Source organism: Trichogramma pretiosum, unplaced genomic scaffold (assembly GCF_000599845.2).
Source record: "Trichogramma pretiosum strain Unisexual culture from Peru unplaced genomic scaffold, Tpre_2.0 scaffold1, whole genome shotgun sequence".
Classification (NCBI taxonomy): Eukaryota; Metazoa; Arthropoda; class Insecta; order Hymenoptera; family Trichogrammatidae; genus Trichogramma; species Trichogramma pretiosum.
Window position 1 is genome coordinate 926095 of NW_019641703.1, and position 20839 is coordinate 946933.

General features: G+C 39.3%; 1 protein-coding gene across 7 annotated transcripts; it reads left to right on the forward strand.

Annotated features, from left to right (window-relative positions):
* The first annotated feature begins 3058 nt into the window (after positions 1 to 3058).
* LOC106656663 (serine/threonine-protein kinase Genghis Khan) lies at positions 3059 to 20712 on the forward strand. Of its 7 annotated transcripts, none has more exons than XM_014377747.2 (24): positions 3059 to 3810; positions 7036 to 7228; positions 7312 to 7491; positions 7954 to 8225; positions 8301 to 8744; positions 8821 to 8943; positions 9029 to 9237; positions 9314 to 9543; positions 9665 to 10280; positions 10375 to 10998; positions 11074 to 11180; positions 14906 to 15135; positions 15218 to 15473; positions 15547 to 15830; positions 16182 to 16325; positions 16465 to 16606; positions 16841 to 17082; positions 17161 to 17341; positions 17419 to 17796; positions 17865 to 18049; positions 18124 to 18267; positions 18346 to 18469; positions 18559 to 18716; positions 18878 to 20712. In XM_014377747.2, the coding sequence occupies exons 2-24, from the start codon at positions 7093 to 7095 to the stop codon at positions 18989 to 18991; spliced, it is 5523 nt and encodes a 1840-aa protein (XP_014233233.1). In that variant the 5' UTR covers positions 3059 to 3810; positions 7036 to 7092; the 3' UTR covers positions 18992 to 20712. The 7 variants fall into 7 exon arrangements, with proteins under 7 accessions (XP_014233233.1, XP_014233238.1, XP_014233226.1 ...); XM_014377752.2 differs by lacking the exon at positions 3059 to 3810 and adding an exon at positions 3907 to 4173; XM_014377740.2 differs by lacking the exon at positions 3059 to 3810 and adding an exon at positions 5046 to 5109.
* The last annotated feature ends 127 nt before the right edge of the window (positions 20713 to 20839 follow it).

Sequence of the window (20839 nt, forward strand, 5' to 3'; positions counted from 1 at the left end):
AATAAATGCGTTTGGGCAACGCCTGCGAGCGTATCTCGAAGCTCTTTCTACCGTAATAACGAGGAGAACAAAAAATCGCACGAGGCGCGCGACTCCTATTTTTCATATCCGCCGGCGAGTGTCGCGTTGCAACTTGCAATGCCGACAGACACACGCAACGGTGCACAATAAGTCGCATGCAAACGATCGCAAAATGTTTTGCGGGCTGCGTTTGTCGCATTGTCGTTGCTTAACAAGGATCGATCAATTATCGGTCTCGCGCGCGCTTCGAAATAACGTCGAGGTGAAGTACTCGCGTTGTTTTCGTATTTTATTTTCAACGAAGACGACGACAGCGGACAAAACGGTGAACTCCTCCGGTCGATGCTGAAGTAATTCACTCGAATATACTTTTTTTTCTCATGATTTCAATTCTAATGAGAGATCGGCGCGTACATACAATAATATCTCGTATCTTTGGAGTCTCCACATCGGCACTTGTAATATCCTCACGCACACGCATTTGCGCGAATGCCACCCGTGTGAAGGTTTTCTCTTTTCGAAATAATATACAGAGTATATAATACGAAGGCAAAATAATGCTGTATGTCGCGCCGAGAAATTCGAAAAAGTGCGCCGCGCGCGCGGTTTAAAGACAATACTCTGCGTCTTCGAAAGACTATAGCCTGTACCTCGCTAGAGAGAGAGAAAGCTCGTAGTTTAGCTATTATAGTTCCACCAATAAAATATAATATATATTATATCGTACGTATCCGTGTGTGCGTGCGCGCGCGGGCATTAATAATGCATGAGAGCGCGCGCGATGCATATAACGCGATATATTGTACCTAAAAGCATCGTATTCCAAAATTTTCTCCCCGCGAGTCGAGTCATTCGAGCCGCGTGTGTGTTCACGCAATCGCAATTCCAGTAGCGGCAGACTGTAATATATAGAAAAGAGATCGTCTGATTAAAAAAAAAAGAGAAAGAAAGAATTATTAAAGGGGGATTAGTCGGCGTATAAGTCAAATAGGAAAATTGGATATCTGATCTATCTGTTGAGAAAACTGCTGACCGAGCAGCGACGACGAGCTAAAGCGCGCACACGAGTTGTTTGTAACTATTATTATATGACTCATGGCTCGGTCGTCGTCGTTGTCGTCGTCGCAAAGTTAGTCGCAAAAGCCGAACCGAACCAACGATCGACTTAACTGCACACTACTTCCCTCTGCTCCTTTTTAAATCACTTCTCCTCGCGCATATATAATAATATACGTATAGAAAAATGCGTGCAGCGCGTCGCCACTCGTCTACATATGCAAGCAAAAACTGCAGTAAGGAAAGCGCATCTATGTGTGTACATGTATACGTTCGTCCGTCTCTCTCGTTGGCGCGCAACAACACCCACACAACACGTTTTTGTAGGTATATAATACGTATATACTCGGCTGCCGCGCGCGCTTCTGATCGCCACACGCTCGCCCATCCCGTTAATTGATCTCCCTCTGCACACGTTCCCATATGCATTAGACCACGAGCGCTTATATGTGTGTGCGTGTGTGTTTACTGTGTAAAAGTGCGGCGCACAGCCGTTCACATTTTCGGCCTTCCACATAGTAGTGGATTATACATGCCTCCTTTTTATTCCGCTCTTTCTCTCCCTCGCTCGCTCTTGCGCGCCGCTTATATAGTAGTATATAGTTTAGCGCTGCTCCCACACACGTATAAGTACGACGCAGCGAGAAAAACACACGGTGCTCTACGGTCGTCGCAACTCGCAGCAGCAGTCGTATGTATAGTTGGAGCAGGCAGGCAGCAGCAGGCGATCTTCCATCTCGCTCTCGGATCCGGGGGGGTCATGCAAATGCTGCTGCTTTGCGCTGCGCTGACTGCGCTCTATGTAGATTGTACACAGCAGTACCACGGCGTATATAGGATAGCTTATAGGCCATAGTATGCCGAGTATTCGAGATAGCTACAAGCTCCGCGCGCGATTCCTATACCTATGTATATAATATAAGAGACGAGTGGAGTTTCGGAGCCACGATGAGAAAAGAGAGAGAGAGAGAGAGAGAGAGAAAAGAAGTGGAGGGGAATAGGTGTAGTAGTAGTGTATGTATGCCCATAGCTAAGTTTTCATACTAAGCCGAGGCACCTAATAACGCAGTAGCAGTAGTCAAGCCTGCCTCACGCTTAGATCTTCTCTCTTTGCTCATATATAGAGACATTTATCATACAGAGAATCTATTTTTCTTGCTTTTTTTTGGAGAGATAGAAAGAGCGCTAAAAAGAGAGATAGAGGAAAAAAACAACATGACGCGTATCCGAGTCGACGAAACGACGGGCCCTCCATCGCTACATCTGGCCATTGACATTTTCACCTACATTTAATACCGAGAGAAAGAGAGAGAGAGAGAGAAAAAAACGTGTGTCACTATACTACTATATACACAGCGCTGTGCTGCGAGGGAGATTAGGTCGGAGCGACTCCGCGCAGTTTTTAACGCACACACACACACGCAGCTGACACAAGAGCGCCGAGCGCAGTCTCGCGGTGCGGTGTGCTGTGTTTATAAATCGCAGCTCTCATCATAGGTAGTAGTACATATTGTGATTTACGCGATCTCTCTCTGATACACATATATACCTATATATATATATTGTTACACGACGATGCATTGTACCTATGTGCAGTTGTGACTGACGTCGCTGTCGTTGTCGTCGTTGTGTCGCCGCCGCGCTGCAGCCGCCGCCAGTTGCTGCTGCTGCATCCGCGCGCACGAACTGTAGGGTACCTATATAGATATACATATATATGTATGCAACGTCGTGTGTGTTGTGCATGCAGTAGTATACATACTGTGTATATATGTGCGCGAGTGCAAAGCGAGCTCCAAAGCCGTGTATACGTGTGTGTGTGCGTGTGTTTGTGCGCGCTCAGTGCTGTGCTGTGCATAATGTGCAGTGAAAATTTCGACGTTCGGAGCTGCGAGCTGCAGCAGCAGGCAGCAGCGACAGCGGCAGCAGTAGTGCACCTAGTGTAGTCGGTACGTACAGTACACACAAACACACACATCACATTTTATCTATAGTATATATTCGCAAATATATCCCCTTACATATCCTGTAACGCGGACTCCGAATCGTGTATCGTACGTAGTGGATATTAGTCAGAATGTTTATGTGACGACGATGATGCGTTCGGTGCGATATTATAGAATCGGCAAATGTTGAGCGTCGACAATGCGGAGAGCAAAGGCCATTCGTGCGTCGTTGTCCGCGAGCACGACTAGTATTAGCAGTAGCATCACCAGTAATACGACGTCCTGGAAGAAGAAAAAGAAGTCCGCGAGCCACGTCTGATATATTACATCCTATATATATATACATCATCGAAGCCGTGTGTACACACCTATATGTAACTATATATACATATGTTGTATATGTGTAATCCCGACATCGTCGTCGTCGTCGTCGTCTCTCGTCGCGACCGAGTCCTATATCGCTCGTAAAGCAGCGGCGCACATTATACACACACCACAAGAGTTAGTGCGAAAGAGAGAGAGACGGGACGGGACGGGCTAGCGTGTGCAGTGCGCGAGGAGAGTGTTGAGAAAATATTTGGAGAAAGATCGAGTCTCGAGAGTCGGTGCTGCGCATTCTGCAACATCATCATCAGCATCAGCATCGTCTCTTTTCAACATCGCGCGTCTCTCGCGCCCGACTCCTCGATATACAGTGCGGTTGAAGCGGCGGCTGTGTACTACATAGTACTACAATATGTATGTTGCTGATGCTGCTGCTTCCCTATCTCGTACATACATTTATAACGTGAGTGTATAAGTGCGTTGTATATACACGTCTATATATTTATATACACGAAACTCCGCGGAGTGTGTAGTTTTGCGTGCTGCTGTAACTATCTACTGCTAGTGCTGCCTTACAATGTATAGCTCGCGAGAAAGAGGAGAGCGATTATAGTGTCTAGGTTATAACGAGGTCGTCGCCGTTTAGCGAGAAAGAATACGTAGCGCTGGTTTTAACGACGATATATAAGTACGCGTGTAATAATTCATGCATGCGCGATATTTATTCGCGACCGAGGACTCTTTTGTGCTGCATCGTGTGCGAGTCGTCATCGGCTGGCTTCGGCAAATAATGTGTAGTAGTACGAGCGATCGCCATCGTGTTTAGGTAAGGGATTTTTACACCTGTGCTGCTGACGCACACGACTCCGGACTCAGCATAAGAGACATTTACTCACACACGTAGGCATATTATACATACACACGCGTCGATTGTCACGCATAATTTCGATAGTTCTTTTTCTCGCTCCATGGGCCTAATACTTTTAATGCCCTGGCTTAAACCTGTTCGTAAAAGAGCCGTGATTAGTATCTTATTTTTTTTTGTAGCTCTCTGTGCTGCTGCTACACGTAGTTGTAGAATATATACATGGGCGAACGTAAGATGTGTGAGTGAGTGAGTGAGTGTGTGCGGATATATAGGTACAATGCAAGAGTGCGATGATCTACATACTATCTAGTACCGAGGCACTGGGGGGCCCCTTTTAAACTTTTTGTCTTGCTCTCGGACACAATGTATACAACGCCATGCACTCCTCTATTCGCGTTCCAAGTATCTATACTATGCACACAGACACACACACACACACACGCGATACGCGGATACGACAGCCGATGTCATCGCGGAGTGAATTTCGCGTTTAGCTACGATCGATTTTCGTGCGAACTTTTTCTTCTTCTTTCCATTTTTCTGCGCAAATTCTACGAAGTCAGCACAGAACTTATTACCTTAATACTCGGGAAAACGTACGGACACGTTTACGACTCTTGGCTATACCTGATAGTTGCTCGCTCTCTCTTTCTCTCCCGCACCTATCGCGTAAAATAGTTTTGTTGTTATAAATACACTATGCATAATTTACGCACGCATGGCAACCCTTCAACGCTCGCCGTTGATGAATGAATAATAACAATAACGACAGAATGAAACACACGTCAAGCCCCTTTTGTGCCACACAACGTAAATACGCTTTCGAATTTTGAGGATACGTCAGTCGCTGTGTATAGTTGCGCGCGGGCTTGGCGATCGCTCCGGTTTTTCTTCGTAAGTAATCTCTCGTGTGCGTCTCTCCTTCTGTTTTTATATATCTATTTAGTTGGGAGCTACGCGTGTGTTCACCCTCGCGTGTGCGTGTGCAGTACAGTACCTTATAAATATATCTCTCTATCACGCACATTTTTGTTACTCGCCTCTTTCTCGTCGTCGTCAGCCAACTCGAGAAATCGATCGCGAGAATAAGATTCTTCGGCTTCTAGAGATTGGCTGTTAGCCCATTGTTTACGATCGGTCTGTCTGATTATCGTCGGAAGCTTTATATATATTTTAATACAAAAAACGTAATACATACATCACACACTTCGTATACGTATTATAACACGCAGATGCCAAACAAGAGAGAGACGATATACTACGTTTATCAAGGGAGACAGACGACGTTAGATATAGAAAATCTGATGCGAGAACACGAGAGTGCGAGAGAGAGAATGAGTTAAAAATAGCCCAGGTGTGTATCTATATACACACAGCTTACGTGCAGTGTACGTGCGAGAGAGTATACATACACCGTATGTATAACTCGCGAGAGAGAGAGAGAGACAAGAGTGTAAGAGAGAGAAAGAGAGACTAAATCGAGATTCAGCTCTCATCGTTCAGGTATGCTATAATAATACTACTCCCGGTGTATACGCCTGTGTGTGCGTATTAGAGCCGCACATGCTCGATCGGGTTATTTTTATTGGCTTTCGAAAAAAAACAACGGAAAAAAAGATGAATAAATAAAAGCGATTTCCTCATTGTTTATCCAATCTCTCGATTGAATACGTATATATAATACCGGTCGTCGCATGTAAGCGAAACCAAAAAGCCCACTCTAGTGCGGCTAAACGAAGCGTTGGATGTTTAGTCGTCGTCTCTTTCGGATCGGAAGCGAAGTATACCTACTGTACGCGAGAAGCTCGCCGAAGAAAAAGCTCGTGGCGATTCGTGCACATAGCTGCTGCTGCTGCTGCTGCTGCTCTAGTCAAAATTATCATATACTTATATACTCTGGGGGGCAGGATGTATAGAGCATCTATACGGAGAGAAGAGAGTATATATACACACCACTGGCATGATGTGTACTCCAACTGTGTATGCTTGTGTGGGTAGGAGAAAGAGTGAGATAGAGAGAGAGAGAGAAACGCAAGAGCAATATACGCGCGCCCCTTGGCTATTTTGGTCTAATACTTACTGTACGACATAGGACTTTTTATTTACCAAAGCGTGCCCGGAGAGCGCTTTATACTCATATGTAAGACGACGACCAAGTCTAGCTCGTTCTGCTGCTACTGCTGCTCATGCCTCTCTACTGCCGCAGACATGTGTGTGCTTCTCTCGGCTCTCCGAGTGTGTGCGTGATGTATAAGCTTTCGCATTGCTAGAAGGTACTCAGCTTGTGAGATTCTCGAATGCCTCTTGCGAGGAAAACGTCGTCGTCGTCGTCATGTTTGTTGCATTGTGCGTGTGTGAGTTCGCGAGCTTTCCTCGGGATTATGTAAGATTTTTACCGTGGAAATCGTCGGAATTTTGTTATTAATTTGATTGAGAGCTCTCTTGGCTCGACGTGGAGAAGCTCAGAGAGAAAGAGAGAGAATCGTATGCTTGCGGGAAAAGTATTAATGTAGCTTTTTTTCCCTTTTTTTTTACATCACTGACGTATGTCAAGTTTATTTGAAAAAGAGTTTTTCATTCTTTATTGACTAATTTTTCTATCAAGTTTGAGACATGTATTGTCTTAATAGTCAATTAAAAGTATAGAGCATCAATCAAATTTCATTTGATTGAAGTAATGATTCATTTTGGTTCCAATTCTCTGTGTACTTTGTAATCATATGTACTTCTCTCTCTTTTTGAAATAAATTAAATTCATAAATAGAATTTTATAATCAGTAGAAAAATTAAATAACTAATCTGATGATTTTTTATTTGCAGCAAATCATCTTTCTGTAATGAATTCAAAGTCTAGAAAATATATCATTATTTTCAAAGATGACAGAAGTAGCACTGAACGAACGTGTTGAGAGCTTGTCCAGAGCACCTGTGATCGTGTCAGAAACATTGCATAATTATAATCATCCTTCATCCAACAACATGTCAAAGTCCACAAAAACAAATAACAAAGATGGTACGCTTTTCTTAAGATACAAGTAATTCAAAAGTATATAATTGGCAATATTTGTTGTCTACATCCATCATTGTCTTTTTCAGGCATAAATGCCAGGCTGCGTCAATTAGAGGCCCTGTTCGTTGGTGGTCCAGTCCAGGGTGGTAGAATGGGCCACACTTTTTCAATCGAAACACTTATAGATATTCTGTTGGTTTTATACGATGAATGCTGCAATTCTTCTTTGAGGCGTGAAAAAACAGTTTCAGATTTCATTGAATTTGGTAAGTTGTTGAAAAGCTTTTTCCACAAGAATAAGTTTTAACCTTCAATCTATATTAGAGTAGCAATAAATTTTACAAGTTGTTTATTTTTTCTCTGGAAAAAATGTATGTTGAATTAACAATCCATTGCTGTCTTCATAAACATCTCAACACACAAATACTTTTTATGTATAAATAGACTACAACGTTGAATTTTCTGGGAATGAAAGAATAAATTCCTTTCAGACATTGATGGATAAAATGAATTCAAATAAAACTGCATTGAACTTTTAATAGTTAGCAAACCCAAAAATTAAATGTGCATTTAAAGAATGAAAAAAGTACTTATATATATTTAGATCAATGAACTGAGATGCCAATTGATTGCCAATAGCTAATAATAAACCAAAGACTTCTTTAGACGGCATCAAAACAAAAAAAACCAAAACATTGTTATATAGTGAACATTTCTTTCTTCCACAGTTAAACCAGTGGCAACGTCCATAAAAAACTTGCAGCTGGCTCGTGAAGACTTTGAAATAGTGAAGGTTATTGGCCGTGGAGCCTTTGGCGAAGTATGTGTCGTCAAAATGCGTGGCAGCGACAAAGTCTTCGCCATGAAAATCCTCAACAAATGGGAAATGTTAAAAAGAGCCGAAACGGCTTGCTTCAGAGAAGAACGTGATGTACTCGTTTATGGAGATCGCAGATGGATAACTAATTTACATTATGCCTTCCAGGATGACAATAATTTAGTAAGATACATTTTTTAAATCTTTGTATTTATTATTATGCTTAGTTTTTTCATTGCAATATTATTGTTTTTTCAGTACCTGGTTATGGACTACTATTGTGGAGGTGACTTATTAACTTTACTCAGTAAATTCGAAGATAGACTTCCAGAAGACATGGCTCGTTTCTACATAGCTGAAATGGTGTTAGCAATAGGCTCAATACACGATCTAAAATATGTGCATCGAGATATAAAACCCGATAATGTTTTACTCGATGCCAATGGCCACATAAGACTAGCCGATTTTGGTTCGTGTTTGAGACTTTTTGATGACGGTACAGTGCAAAGCAACGTAGCCGTTGGTACGCCAGATTACATTTCTCCCGAAATCCTCCGAGCCATGGAAGATGGTCAGGGTAGATACGGTCCGGAATGTGATTGGTGGTCTTTGGGTGTTTGCATGTACGAAATGCTATATGGGGAAACTCCTTTTTATGCTGAATCTCTAGTCGAAACTTATGGCAAAATTATGAATCACAAGGTAAGATGTGTTTGTAAAACAGTAACATGAAAACTCTGAGTTCGATTTAATAATAACTGTTTATAAATATTCATAGAATTGCTTTGACTTCCCAACGGAAGATATTTATGAAGTATCTGAGGAAGCTAAAGATCTGATGCGAAAATTGATCTGTAGTTCGGAATTTAGATTAGGTCAGAATGGAATCGACGATTTCAAGGTAATGCATAAGTGTTTCTATTGAATCTTAATTGTCACTTTTGACATCAGACGATGCTGAAAAACGTAAATAATTTTGCTTACAGAAACATCCATGGTTTCATGGAGTTGATTGGGAACAATTACGAAATAATTTACCCCCTTACGTTCCTGAAGTATCCTCGCCAACGGACACATCTAATTTCGATGTTGATGATAACGACGTGCGTAGCTCCGATGCGGTCCCACCGTCAGCTAACTCAGCTTTTTCTGCTCTACATCTTCCATTTGTTGGATTCAGCTTCACACAAGGAAGGTGCGATATCAAACTTTTTATCTTTGTATATAATCTATTCATCGGAATTTATATCGATGATTGTACCTATTAACAGCTGTATATCGGAGTTGGGTATGCTACCACAACACTCACAAAAAGATAAGAGTTTAAAGGAGAAGATGTTGGAGGAAGAAAATGCGCAGTTGCTTCAGACGGTAGCCGAGTTGAGGAATCAAATAAGCGTTAGTCATGCGTCAACAACTATGACCACAGTATCGCCTGACTCCAACAATGCGACGCGAAAATTACAAGACGAAATAAATGTTTTGACTAAAAGAAATTGTGGTACGTAGTATAAATGTATAAAGTGTGCCTTTTTATTTTTAGTTACATAACCACTGTGTACTATTTTTATACAATTGAAATTGCAATAAAAAAATACAAAATGATTTTGTATTTTTAACAGAATTAGAATCTCAGCTGAAATCTTTGGAGGTGCCTCGCGAATTAAGGGCAATTGACGGCGGCGACATGTCAAAAATCAGAGAATTGGAGAATCTCGTTCGAACTCTACGAGCAGAAAAAGAGGAAATCGTAAAGGAAAAACTCGATACTCTGGAAAGGTTGAAGCAACAAGACAAAGAATTGAAGGATGCGTTAACACAACGTAAATTAGCAATGGAAGAGTATACCGAGGTAACGGATAAACTGTCCGAACTTCGATCACAAAAACAAAAGTTATCACGCCAGGTTCGAGATAAGGAAGAAGAACTGGAGCAAGCCATGCAAAAAGTTGACAGTTTACGGGGGGACATTCGTAAAGCTGAAAAACTGCGACGAGAATTAGAAGGCAGAATAGAAGAGGCAATCGCTGAAACGGGTAAGGAAAGAAAGTTGAGAGAACGCAGTGAAGAATACTGCAAGCAAATGCAAGAAGAAACAGAAAAAATTAGGCAAAGAGCAAGCGGCAACGATACGAGCGCGAATCATGCTATGGCCACTCAAGAAATAAATCGGCTGAAGGCAGAAGTTGAAAAACTTGAAGTTCAGTACAATGATAATCTAAATCAACAACAATTAAGGTTAGCCATTATTTCTAATTTCATCGGCTCGTTGCTTTTATACTTATACTCATGTATTATACTATACCTAAACAATTTTTTATTTTATTTACAGATTTAATCAAGAAGTTCGTGGACTTCAAGAACAATTGGCCGAAGCAGAAACTCGCCGTGAGTTACTGGAGCGCGAAGTACATGTAACAAAAGAAAAATTAGATAATGCCCGATTAGAAAATATAACTGACAGCGAAGAAACAATTAGCGAACTAAGCCGTCGACATGATCGAGAAAGGATGATGCTGATGGAGGAAAATAAAAAGCTTATGCTTGAACTTGACTCCTTGAACGACAGCGTCCTTCGAATTCAAAGCGAGCGCAGATCGCTTGAAGACGAATATGAAGAGCTCAGGAACAAAAAGGAGGCCATTGCCCAGTGGGAGGCACAAATTACCGAAATCATTCAGTGGGTTTCCGATGAAAAAGATGCCAGAGGATATCTTCAAGCTCTCGCCACGAAGATGACGGAAGAATTAGAATTCTTGAAACATTCGGGTGGAGCTGGTATTGGTAGCAATGCTAATAACACGGAAGTCAAGAACTGGCGTAACAGAAGATCGCAAAAACTCGATAAGATGGAACTGCTCAACCTGCAGAGCTCGCTTCAAAGCGAAATCCAAGCAAAGCAGGCTATATCGGAAGAGCTTACAAAAACTCGTTCTGATCATATAGCTGCTCAAAAGTAAGTCCAATTTTACCAGTCGTAATGAAGAGAAAAAACGAGCTAACTTAACCATGACACTTCTAATGTTTTTAGGGAACTGCTTGAGCTGCGCCATCGTATGGAGGGAATGTCACACGACATGAGACGCAAAGATTTACAGATCAAAGACCTTCAAAGCCGCTTAGACACCGGCGACGGCTGTAAGTACCCAATTGAACGTAGTAGCAACAACAATCATGGAAATTCTAAGAAAGTAGCACAATCCTTTGGTAGAAGTACATTTTTGGCCTTGCTAATGGTACAGGCTGCCTTTATCCCGGGTACCTATTTATTTTACAAACTTGTCGGCCGTTTGGTCCGATAAACTTTCGTAGAAGAATGTTGCGTGTGTTTTTTTGCGAGCGACGCCAATTTTTTAGGTGTTTTTTATTTTAAAATATTTTTTATCGTAAACATCGGTCCTCATGAATGATTTTTGTTAAACGATTATTTTTTCAAGTCACGGTATGGACTACCGTAAAAGGTTCGAAAAATCAAAAAAAAACTTTTTTTAGCCATTTTGTATTTAGTGGTGAATGTTATAATTAGATTTAGTATTTTTTACTGTATCTTTGAGTGACACGTAGTCTCGCCTTGTTTTCACTTTATATATTGGCACGAAGAATATACTTGTTCTTCCGCACTGTCACTACAGACTCTTTGTAAGCGTCCAAGAGGATTTGAAAGTTGAAAATTATTATCATTTTCCAAGACTTGTACGTGTAACGTACCAAAATTTCGAGTCGTTCATGTGACTTTTATTAATGTGCATAGTTGCTTGTTAAAAATCAATTTTTTGAAATTGTAACACAGAAAATTTATAAGTTAGATAATTAATTGATTAAATTCAATTCATTTCTGAATCGGGTGTCAATAATATATTTTGTTTTTTAATGATTGATCATTGAATGACTTAGGAAGTTCTTTAAAGTTTTAACTTTGAAACGAATGCATTTATTTAAAATATAATGTAGGCATATACGAATCACTTCTAAATCCTCTTGACTTTATCATTTTTCACTATCTATATATCTTCTTATTAGTTTTTTCTTGAAATCAACTAAATTTCGCGCATGTGTATTATATAGTTCTATTGCTTTCATACTATCTGTGATAAGACTGGACTCTCACCATCTTTATGAATAAAAAAACTATTCTTTTTTATGGAAAATCAACTTTTTTCTTGTCATAATTTTCTCTAGTCATACATGAAGATTCTATTTCATCACTGCTATCACAGTTAGGAAGATATAAATTTATACCTATTTAGACACAAATTGTTAAAAATGATTAATTTATAGGGATGAGCATGTACAGTTGAGAAATACATGAAAAAAGATACATCGTGACCCATAATTAAGTAAATCATTGGAAAAGGACTGCTGATAAGTAAGACGTGTGTTTGATTTGCAATGAAAATATTCAAAATTAAGACTCAAAAAAAGTTACAAGCATGTTAGTGTCTTGAATGGAAAATTTCTCTTATTATAATCGAAAGCTTGAATGACACTTTTAAAGCATAGAGAAATTTTCCAGAGAGACAGGACTACTCAAGTTATTTCCACTGATAACAACGTCTTTACACTTACAAATAATTCAACTTACAAAAGTCACTTTTCCACTCTAAGCTGATTAATTTTAGACTTAACAACAAGTGCACATAGGGTACACAAGGAATCGCGAAAATTATCATAAGAAGTGTAAAAAATTTTACACCGCTTGAAAATGAAAAATTAGCAAGGACGGTGTCATTACAAATAATTGAATCTGCGATTTGCGCAAATGTAGGAGCAAAAATTAAAAACCAAACAAGGACTGCGATCGCACAAGGCTGAAACAAAAGTCTGAACGAAGATCGAACGAAAAAAATAGGGATAAAAAACACACATACGAGCTGAGATACCGTATAAACTCAGGGTTGTAACAGCTAGAGAGAACAATGGTATCGTTTTGTTTTTTCTTGTTTCTGTTTGGCAATTCTAGCTTGCAAAGTGCCTCTATTTATCGGCGTAACGAGCTGTGTCTGGGGCCTCTTATTGCTCATCATCAAACTGTATTTGTGACAGCAGCTAACGACGGGCCTCCAATCTGCCTCGAGCTGCCGCTGCTCTTCAACAACAACGACAACAACAACAACGACGATGATATCAACGTTGGCATCGACGATCTGCACCAACGACTACTATTATCTAAGCAACATCAGCAGCAGCAGCAACGAGGACACGTGCAGCCGAGGCGAGTCCTCGTGGTCCAAGGACATATGCCCGAATTGATGCGTCCGAATGTTGTCCTCGGTTGCGGAAGCCGTTTAACGTCGCCCGGTAAAGAGCCCAAAAAAAAAACACGCGATCGATGCTGCGCGCTGCTGGATTTCCCCGCGCATCAATCCTCCCCATTACCAAAACAAAAATTTTAAAAAATTGTGCGTGTGTGTGACACATTCTCACGTATGATTGCCCATTGACGATGGCTTGAATTTTGAGACCTCCCAGATATACAGTTATGTATAAAAAAAATAAACATACACATACACGTACGATCGTTGACAGATCGCTGCTCATGCTGCCTACTACAACACACAATATGCCAACTCGAAGTTGATGCGATAAAAAAAAATTGGCCGTGCCTCCGCTCTCCTGCAACGGCAGTAGCAAATATCAGCGGGAATTGAGTTTTTCGTTTGCTGTGGATTGTTTGAAGCTGTTAACTGCTGCTGCTCTACTCTCCTTGAATGTCAGCTTGAATATTTTAACGAGCGAACCGTTCGTCTGACATGAACGATCTGACATTCGAGGTGGTCGTCGTAGAAAAAAAAAATAGATTATGCTTTAGAGCATTGCAATCTCTGAGTGCAGAACGCTGTGTTTTCAGTATTTAATTCAAGGAGCGCCAAAGATGAATTTTTTATTGTAAATAATTTAAGTAAGAGGTACAAAAGAGGTAATCAATAGTTCAAGAAACCGTGTATATATCTCTCATAGATCTTGAATAATAATCATGTAATCTCATAATTGGTAAATTGTTCTATGCCATGTACGACGTATACGAATCCAATTATGATATGAAGTTTTTTAGGTAGTGATATTCTTTAACTCCGATGCCTGTATTCTATACTATCTTATACGCTTGTTGTTTGTATTTTTTTTCTCTTCTAACTCGCCCTCTCTCATTGCATGACTTGCTTTGTATTTGTAGTTGATTTATTTTTGTTTCTGCAGCACGTGCTAGTTTTCTCTCCATCCTATAAAATAAGTAATTTATTGCCACGATGAGTGTGTTAAATCTTACCAATTTTCCTGAAACATGACTCCGCTGAACATTTGTTTTGTTCTTTATTGTCGAAGAAGTGAGTTGATTCCGTTATAAGATGAAAAGCATCACCACTGCGACGGTTTAGTAACACGAGAGTGTGAATTTTGCAATGATCTAGTGCCTGCAGGCATTGAGTTCTTGCATTTTAATGATTCTACCATGTAATGAATAGTTACTTGGTTAATAAACGATCGATGCGACGATAAAAATGGCTTGTCACCGCTTATCCGACAAATAAAAAATTCTGCCCTCGAAACTCGCTTGATGAAAAACAACTACTCAGCTGGTTTTATTGTCTTTTTTTATGTAAAGTGTCATAAGAATGGTTTACACTTGCCTTTCTCTGACGATAATCAGTATAAATGATACTGAGTCAGCGCCAAAAGACCTAACCCAATGCCAACAATTTTGAATGAAATTGAGCAAAAACTTAACAAGACTTTGAAAACTACGAATAATAATCATTAACCCTGCCTTCTTATGATCGAATAATTTTGATTTTTATTCATCGATCGAAAGTTACAATTGCGACTGGCTTGCACGGAAAATAAAAATGTAATTTATGATTTTGCAGTTCTGGAGCGTCCAACATCCCAAATGTCGTATCTGGAGCACTTCTTGAAGGAGACCTCTTCGGCCACGGGCGGTAACATGGGTGGCGGCAACGGTAGCGCAGCGGCAGCGGCGGCGGCGGCGGTCGCGGCTTTGCGCCACGGGAGCATTGATAGCGCCGACGGTGACGTCGAGGACAATCGCGCCCCCAGCATCACCAGCAGCAAGAGTAACTTGTCCGAGCTCAGCATTGTGAGTATATCGTCTGTCCTTTTTTTCGGTTCCCAATGATTTTGAAAGTTTTTCAAGCAATAACATTATCCACCTTTAACAGGATCCGACATCGCCATTGTCGCACGACATGTTGAACAAGTCATCGGTGTCGGACAACTATGCGAATCTTCAACACAAACCGAAGGCCCATCAATTCATCGTGCGCACCTTCACCGGCCCCACCAAATGCAATCATTGCACGTCTCTCATGGTCGGTGTCATTCGCCAAGGCGTCGTTTGCGAGACTTGCGGTTTCGCTTGTCACGTCCAGTGCTGCGAGAAGGTGCCATCGGTCTGTCCAGTTCCTCACGATCAGAGTAAGCTGCAACTTCTTACAAAACGTTGACTCGCAATTAAACTCGGTATCTTACTTCGGTCGCATTATTTTAGCAAAACGACCGCTTGGCATCGATCCAACGCGCGGCATCGGCACAGCGTACGAGGGCTACGTGAAGGTGCCGAAAATGGGTGGCGTCAAGAAGGGCTGGGTTAGGCAGTTCGTCGTCGTGTGCGACTTCAAGCTCTTCCTCTACGACATTTCCGATCGCAATGCCATGCCATCGGTCTACGTGTCGCAAGTGCTCGACATGCGAGACGAGGAGTTCAGCGTCAGTTCCGTGCGCGACTCCGACGTTATACACGCTACGAAAAAAGACATTCCCTGCATATTTAGGGTAAGTATATGACGCGATCCTCGCAGGTGAATAATACTGTCGTTTTTAACACGATGCCTATTAAATTGAATAATTGTTATTCCGATTTTAAACAAAATAATTTAACTTGGTACATTAATCTGATTGCCATTGAATAAGAGAAATTAAAAAAAAGATTACGTCGACAGACCGATATGAACTGTAATTGTTCTAAATGAAGTAACTAAAATTCCTCAGTGTCGTATAATTTTTTTAACTGTAAATGAATAAGCATCCAAGAATTATTCGCCAGTAATCATGTAATAAATAATAAGGCCCAAACGATTTTCAAGGGAAATATTTCACATGTATGTTTGTGTGTATGCAATTCAGATAACAACGTCATTGTTGGAACCACCTGGTGTGCGAAATCACACGTTAATGCTTGCCGATACCGAAAGTGAAAAAGCTAAATGGGTAGTGGCCCTCAGTGAACTACATCGAATATTGAAAAGGAATAATCTACCTAATACAACCGTATGATATCTCACATTATTATATGTTTATTAATTTTATGTTATGTTTTTATAAAAATTTAATTCAATTAATATTTTTCAACGGCTTTGTTGACGTTCATGAATTTAATAATCACGTCTGTTTTTCCATGGCTCTAAAGATATTCCGAGCGAAAGAATTGTTGGACAATACACTGTCGCTAATTGTCATTAAAAACGTCATGTCTGGAGCTGTTATTGATCCGGATCGTCTAGTCATTGGCAGCGAAGAAGGTTTATTTTGCCTGGATTTAGATCGAAGTGGTGAGTTTAATTATTTTTTCTGGACCTATTGATTAGAGAAGCTTTAGATTGATACGGTTGGCGTAATGAAGCTTCGCAGCGTGGCTAAAAATAAATCTTTCATTTTATTTTTAAATAATATTTAAATTTACAAACGAAAATCTAATATTTTCAAATTTCATTATTTGTTTAACTTTTAAAAAATGCTTAACGATTATCTTTGTATTAGTATCTAAATTGAATATAATTTTTTAGAAATTGCAAGAGTGGGCGAAGGTAAAAAAATTCATCAACTTGAATACGTGACGGAGGAACAGTTAATAGTGGTGCTAAGCGGCAAACAGCGTCATGTGCGCCTCGTGCCTGTGCGTGCTCTCGATGGTGATGAGGTCGAATGGATCAAAGTGGCCGAAACCAAAGGTTGCATCGCACTCACGACCGGTGTCATGCGGCGAAATCCTGTGACATATTGTTTGTGCGTAGCTATAAAAAAACAGGTGAGATTTTTTTCCTCAAATTTTGTATAATTGCCAATCACATAAGTTGAATCTAAAATTGGTTAATCATGTTTCTAGATTGCTTCTCAGGTCATAATTTATGAAATAACGCGCACGAAGGCACGCCACAAGCGTTTACGAGAACTGATGCTACCTTGCCAAGCTCAAACACTGCAAATTTTACCCGAAGGACGCCTCTGTGTTGGCTATGCTTCAGGCTTTTCCATTTACAGCATTCATGGGGAACATCATCCTATTTGTGAGGATTAAACTTGAAAAATAGTGTATTATCGTAAAAAGCTTTCAGAATATTAATTAATTTCCTTTTCATCACAGCTCTAGTACACCCAGAAAATGGTAGTCTATTGAATCTGATGACTTTCAATGCATTGGATGCATTCAGATGTATCGAATTACTGAATGGAGAGTATTTACTATCTTTCTATTCACTGGCTGTATACGTTGATGCTCAAGGCAGAAAGAGCCGCGATCGCGAAATCATGTACACAGCTTATCCCACGGCAGTCAGCTTTTGTGAAGGATATTTAATGGTCTACAGTGATACGCACATCGATGTATTCGACTGTCAATCTGGTGATTGGCTGCAGACGCTAAACGTTAAGAAGGCCAAGCCATTAAATCCGTCTGGTTCCCTTACTAGTTGCGTGATCAACGACATGCCACATGTTATTTATTTAGGTAATATACGGCAGCGTGAGTATCTATGTGAATTTTTTAATAAATTTAGAACTTGAGACCTATTCCGATACGTTTATTTGCAGGAGAAATGTTAAATTTGGGAGGAACTTTAGACCCAAGCGGTAGACCAATAACTCGACCACGAAGAAGATTCTCGCTTCGAGAGGGCAATCGAGCTGCTCGTCCGACGGATCGACGTTCTAAAATGATATCTGCACCAACGAATTTTAATCATATCACACACATGGGCCCTGGGAACGGAATTCAAGTAAGCTTGTTGTTTTTAATATACTATACATAACGTAACAGGGAACGAGAAATTAATTGATTTTGAATGTATAGATCCAGCGTTTATTAGACTTGCCAACTACTTTAGAAACAGCTGATCAGCAGCAATATACAACAACACATGCAAGTGGGCATTTCCACACTAGTCCTCAACAACCTCAGCCTGTATCTCAAACACAGCCCCAGCCACAACAACGAGTATGTAGTAGTTCTAAAAAATTAATACAGCTCTTGTTTGGAGAAAAGGTGCATAATTCTAAATAAATGTGTTATTAGATTTACGGCACAACAGTAACACCTCCAAATAAGCCAGCACCACTGCCACCGAGACATCCACCATCAGATACCAGACGATTAAGTTCGCACATGACCCGAAATCCTGGTTATTCGCCCCATAATGGTATAATTCGGATATATTTTAAAGTGTTTTTTAGAGTGAATCTACAGTTTGAAATAGTACCTTAGGTTCTCATACTTTTTTTTCTGTAGGTTCTTCCGCGCCAAGAAGAGGACCAGCACCACCAAGACCTACGGCTACCCCACCGTCTCTACCCCGTACCCCAGTCGACCAAGTCGATTCAGATTCCACTCACGTGCGATCCCATACACCTCACTCGATTGGTAGTATTGCTTCGCTTCAAGACAAGGTAAGAGTTTATTTTTAAAGTACAGTACATGAAGTCTAACGTTCGTTGGATGGAAAAGTTCTAAAATTAGTAGTTTTTTTGTTTTTTTTATTTTTTTTAGTTTAAGTCGATTTAGTTGATTTCAAATCGAAGATAGATAATTAAATGAATATTTTATGTAGGAGCATGTATCAGGAGGTAGCCCGCGACACTCGATTGCCTCAAACAACAGTTCCAATCCATCTACGCCACCAAGTCCTGCTCATGATCATGGATCCTCATCATACGACTCATAAACAACGAGCAATAGAAGATAAATGTTCATTTTGGTTGATGGCCTATGAAGTCTCCGATACATAAGACTTCTGCATAAGCATAATGCTCTGCGTTTTCATAATACATTCAAATCGGTATTGAGACGCAGATCGATTATCTTGGAAACAAACTTACTATAATATGATTATACTGGTAGTACTGTTTTCCCTTGAAGATTTACAACATGTACATACGTTTGCATATATGTATGCATTATTATATATACGTTATAAACACAAATCTCTTTTACCCGGAAAAGTTACCGTTGAAGAGGATACATTTTTGACCTTATATGTACAGTCTTGATACATATTTTTTAATTATAGAGTATATATAATACCAGCGATGGGTAGTAAGAATTTGAATGAATTTTTCAGAGCGAACGAAATGATTTTTATCATAAAAGATGCCTGTGTATAGTTCAGTTATTGATATGCATAATAATATTATAATAATAAAATTATTAAAATACGCTCTGGCATGAGACGATTGACTTATGAATGAAAAAATTTGTAAACGGCTTTTCATCATAAAACACGCGCATGAGTGTTGAGTTTTCACAAATGCACTTAATTAAATTTTTCAAAACGCATTAAATGTGTCTTGAAAAATTTGATTTAGTTAATATAAAAAAAAAAGAGAAATAGAATTTTTTTATAGATGTTTTCATATTTTTCTTTTTTAAGCACTCAAACAAACAAAAATATCGGAGGTACTGATGCAGCGAAAATAATTGAACATTGTGTTCATGCATAAGGTGTAGTGTTCACTTAGTGCAGTAAATTTTAGAAAAATTATTAGATTAGTATTTCATCGATCTTTTGCGATTTTTTCGTAAAAATTTTTAGCACATTTTTATTAGTGAATTAATTCATTTAATTTCACTTTCAAATGAGAGAAGAATATCTTTAATTTAAGATATTGAACTTGTTTTGCGACCTTTTATTCAGAAATAGTATTATTTATTGTGTGTTTAAAATTATTTCAAGCGTGTATATTACTTGAAGAATATTTTTTTCTATGTCATTTTTGCATCTAGTTTAAGAAAATTTAAATTATACTTATAATTATTATGTGACGTAACTTCACTATAATCATTGTACATAGAATAATGTTATGAAGAATCAGTTGCGATATTAACGAGTAAAATTTTATGGTATTGTAACAGTCGCCATGTATACATCCTTGTTTTGAGTACTTCAACTATGAATAGATCATTACTTATATGTATCGATAAAAATCATTTAAAAAACATAATATCGAAATGCCTATCAGATAATAATAATATTAATAAATAGAAAAAATGACAAAAAAGTCATGAAATATAGCAATAAATTTACTATGGTACTTGAATTATTCAGCTGGTTTTTGGATTTTGCGTTGAGAGAAAAAGTAATTGTATGAAACGATAAAAAATTGCTATGTTGAAAAGTTTTATAGAAAAATTGTACATTTAATGAACGCGTAAATAGATGTACTAAAAATATTAGTCATAAACTATTCGTATGCATGTAAACAAGAGTGAATATACAAAAGACTATTTCTATTGCGATGTGTTAAAAAAATGTCGTATCAGTCAAAATTTGCGTGTGTTTCATGCTTATACAATTTAGTCTGTTTGAATTGTGCAATTTCTGAAAAGCTTCTGAGGCTGACAATATATACATGACAAATAATATAAAAAAGAGGAAAATTTATCATATTATAAGTTGTATGTTTAACAAATACTATTTATTCATATTATGTTTTCTTTCGATCGTTTTTAATCCAAGAGTAAAAACGCTATTGGTGATATACTTAAAGCATACAGGCATGACTTATATCTGATT

What these genes read in the sequence shown, in the direction of transcription:
- LOC106656663 (XM_014377747.2), top strand. Translation starts at nt 7,093, where the DNA reads ATGACAGAAGTAGCACTGAACGAACGTGTTGAGAGCTTGTCCAGAGCA. An exon ending in TCCAGGATGACAATAATTTA is followed by an intron (nt 8,226 to 8,300) that starts GTAAGATACATT and finishes TTGTTTTTTCAG; the next exon opens with TACCTGGTTATGGACTACTA. An exon ending in TTTGACTAAAAGAAATTGTG is followed by an intron (nt 9,544 to 9,664) that starts GTACGTAGTATA and finishes TATTTTTAACAG; the next exon opens with AATTAGAATCTCAGCTGAAA.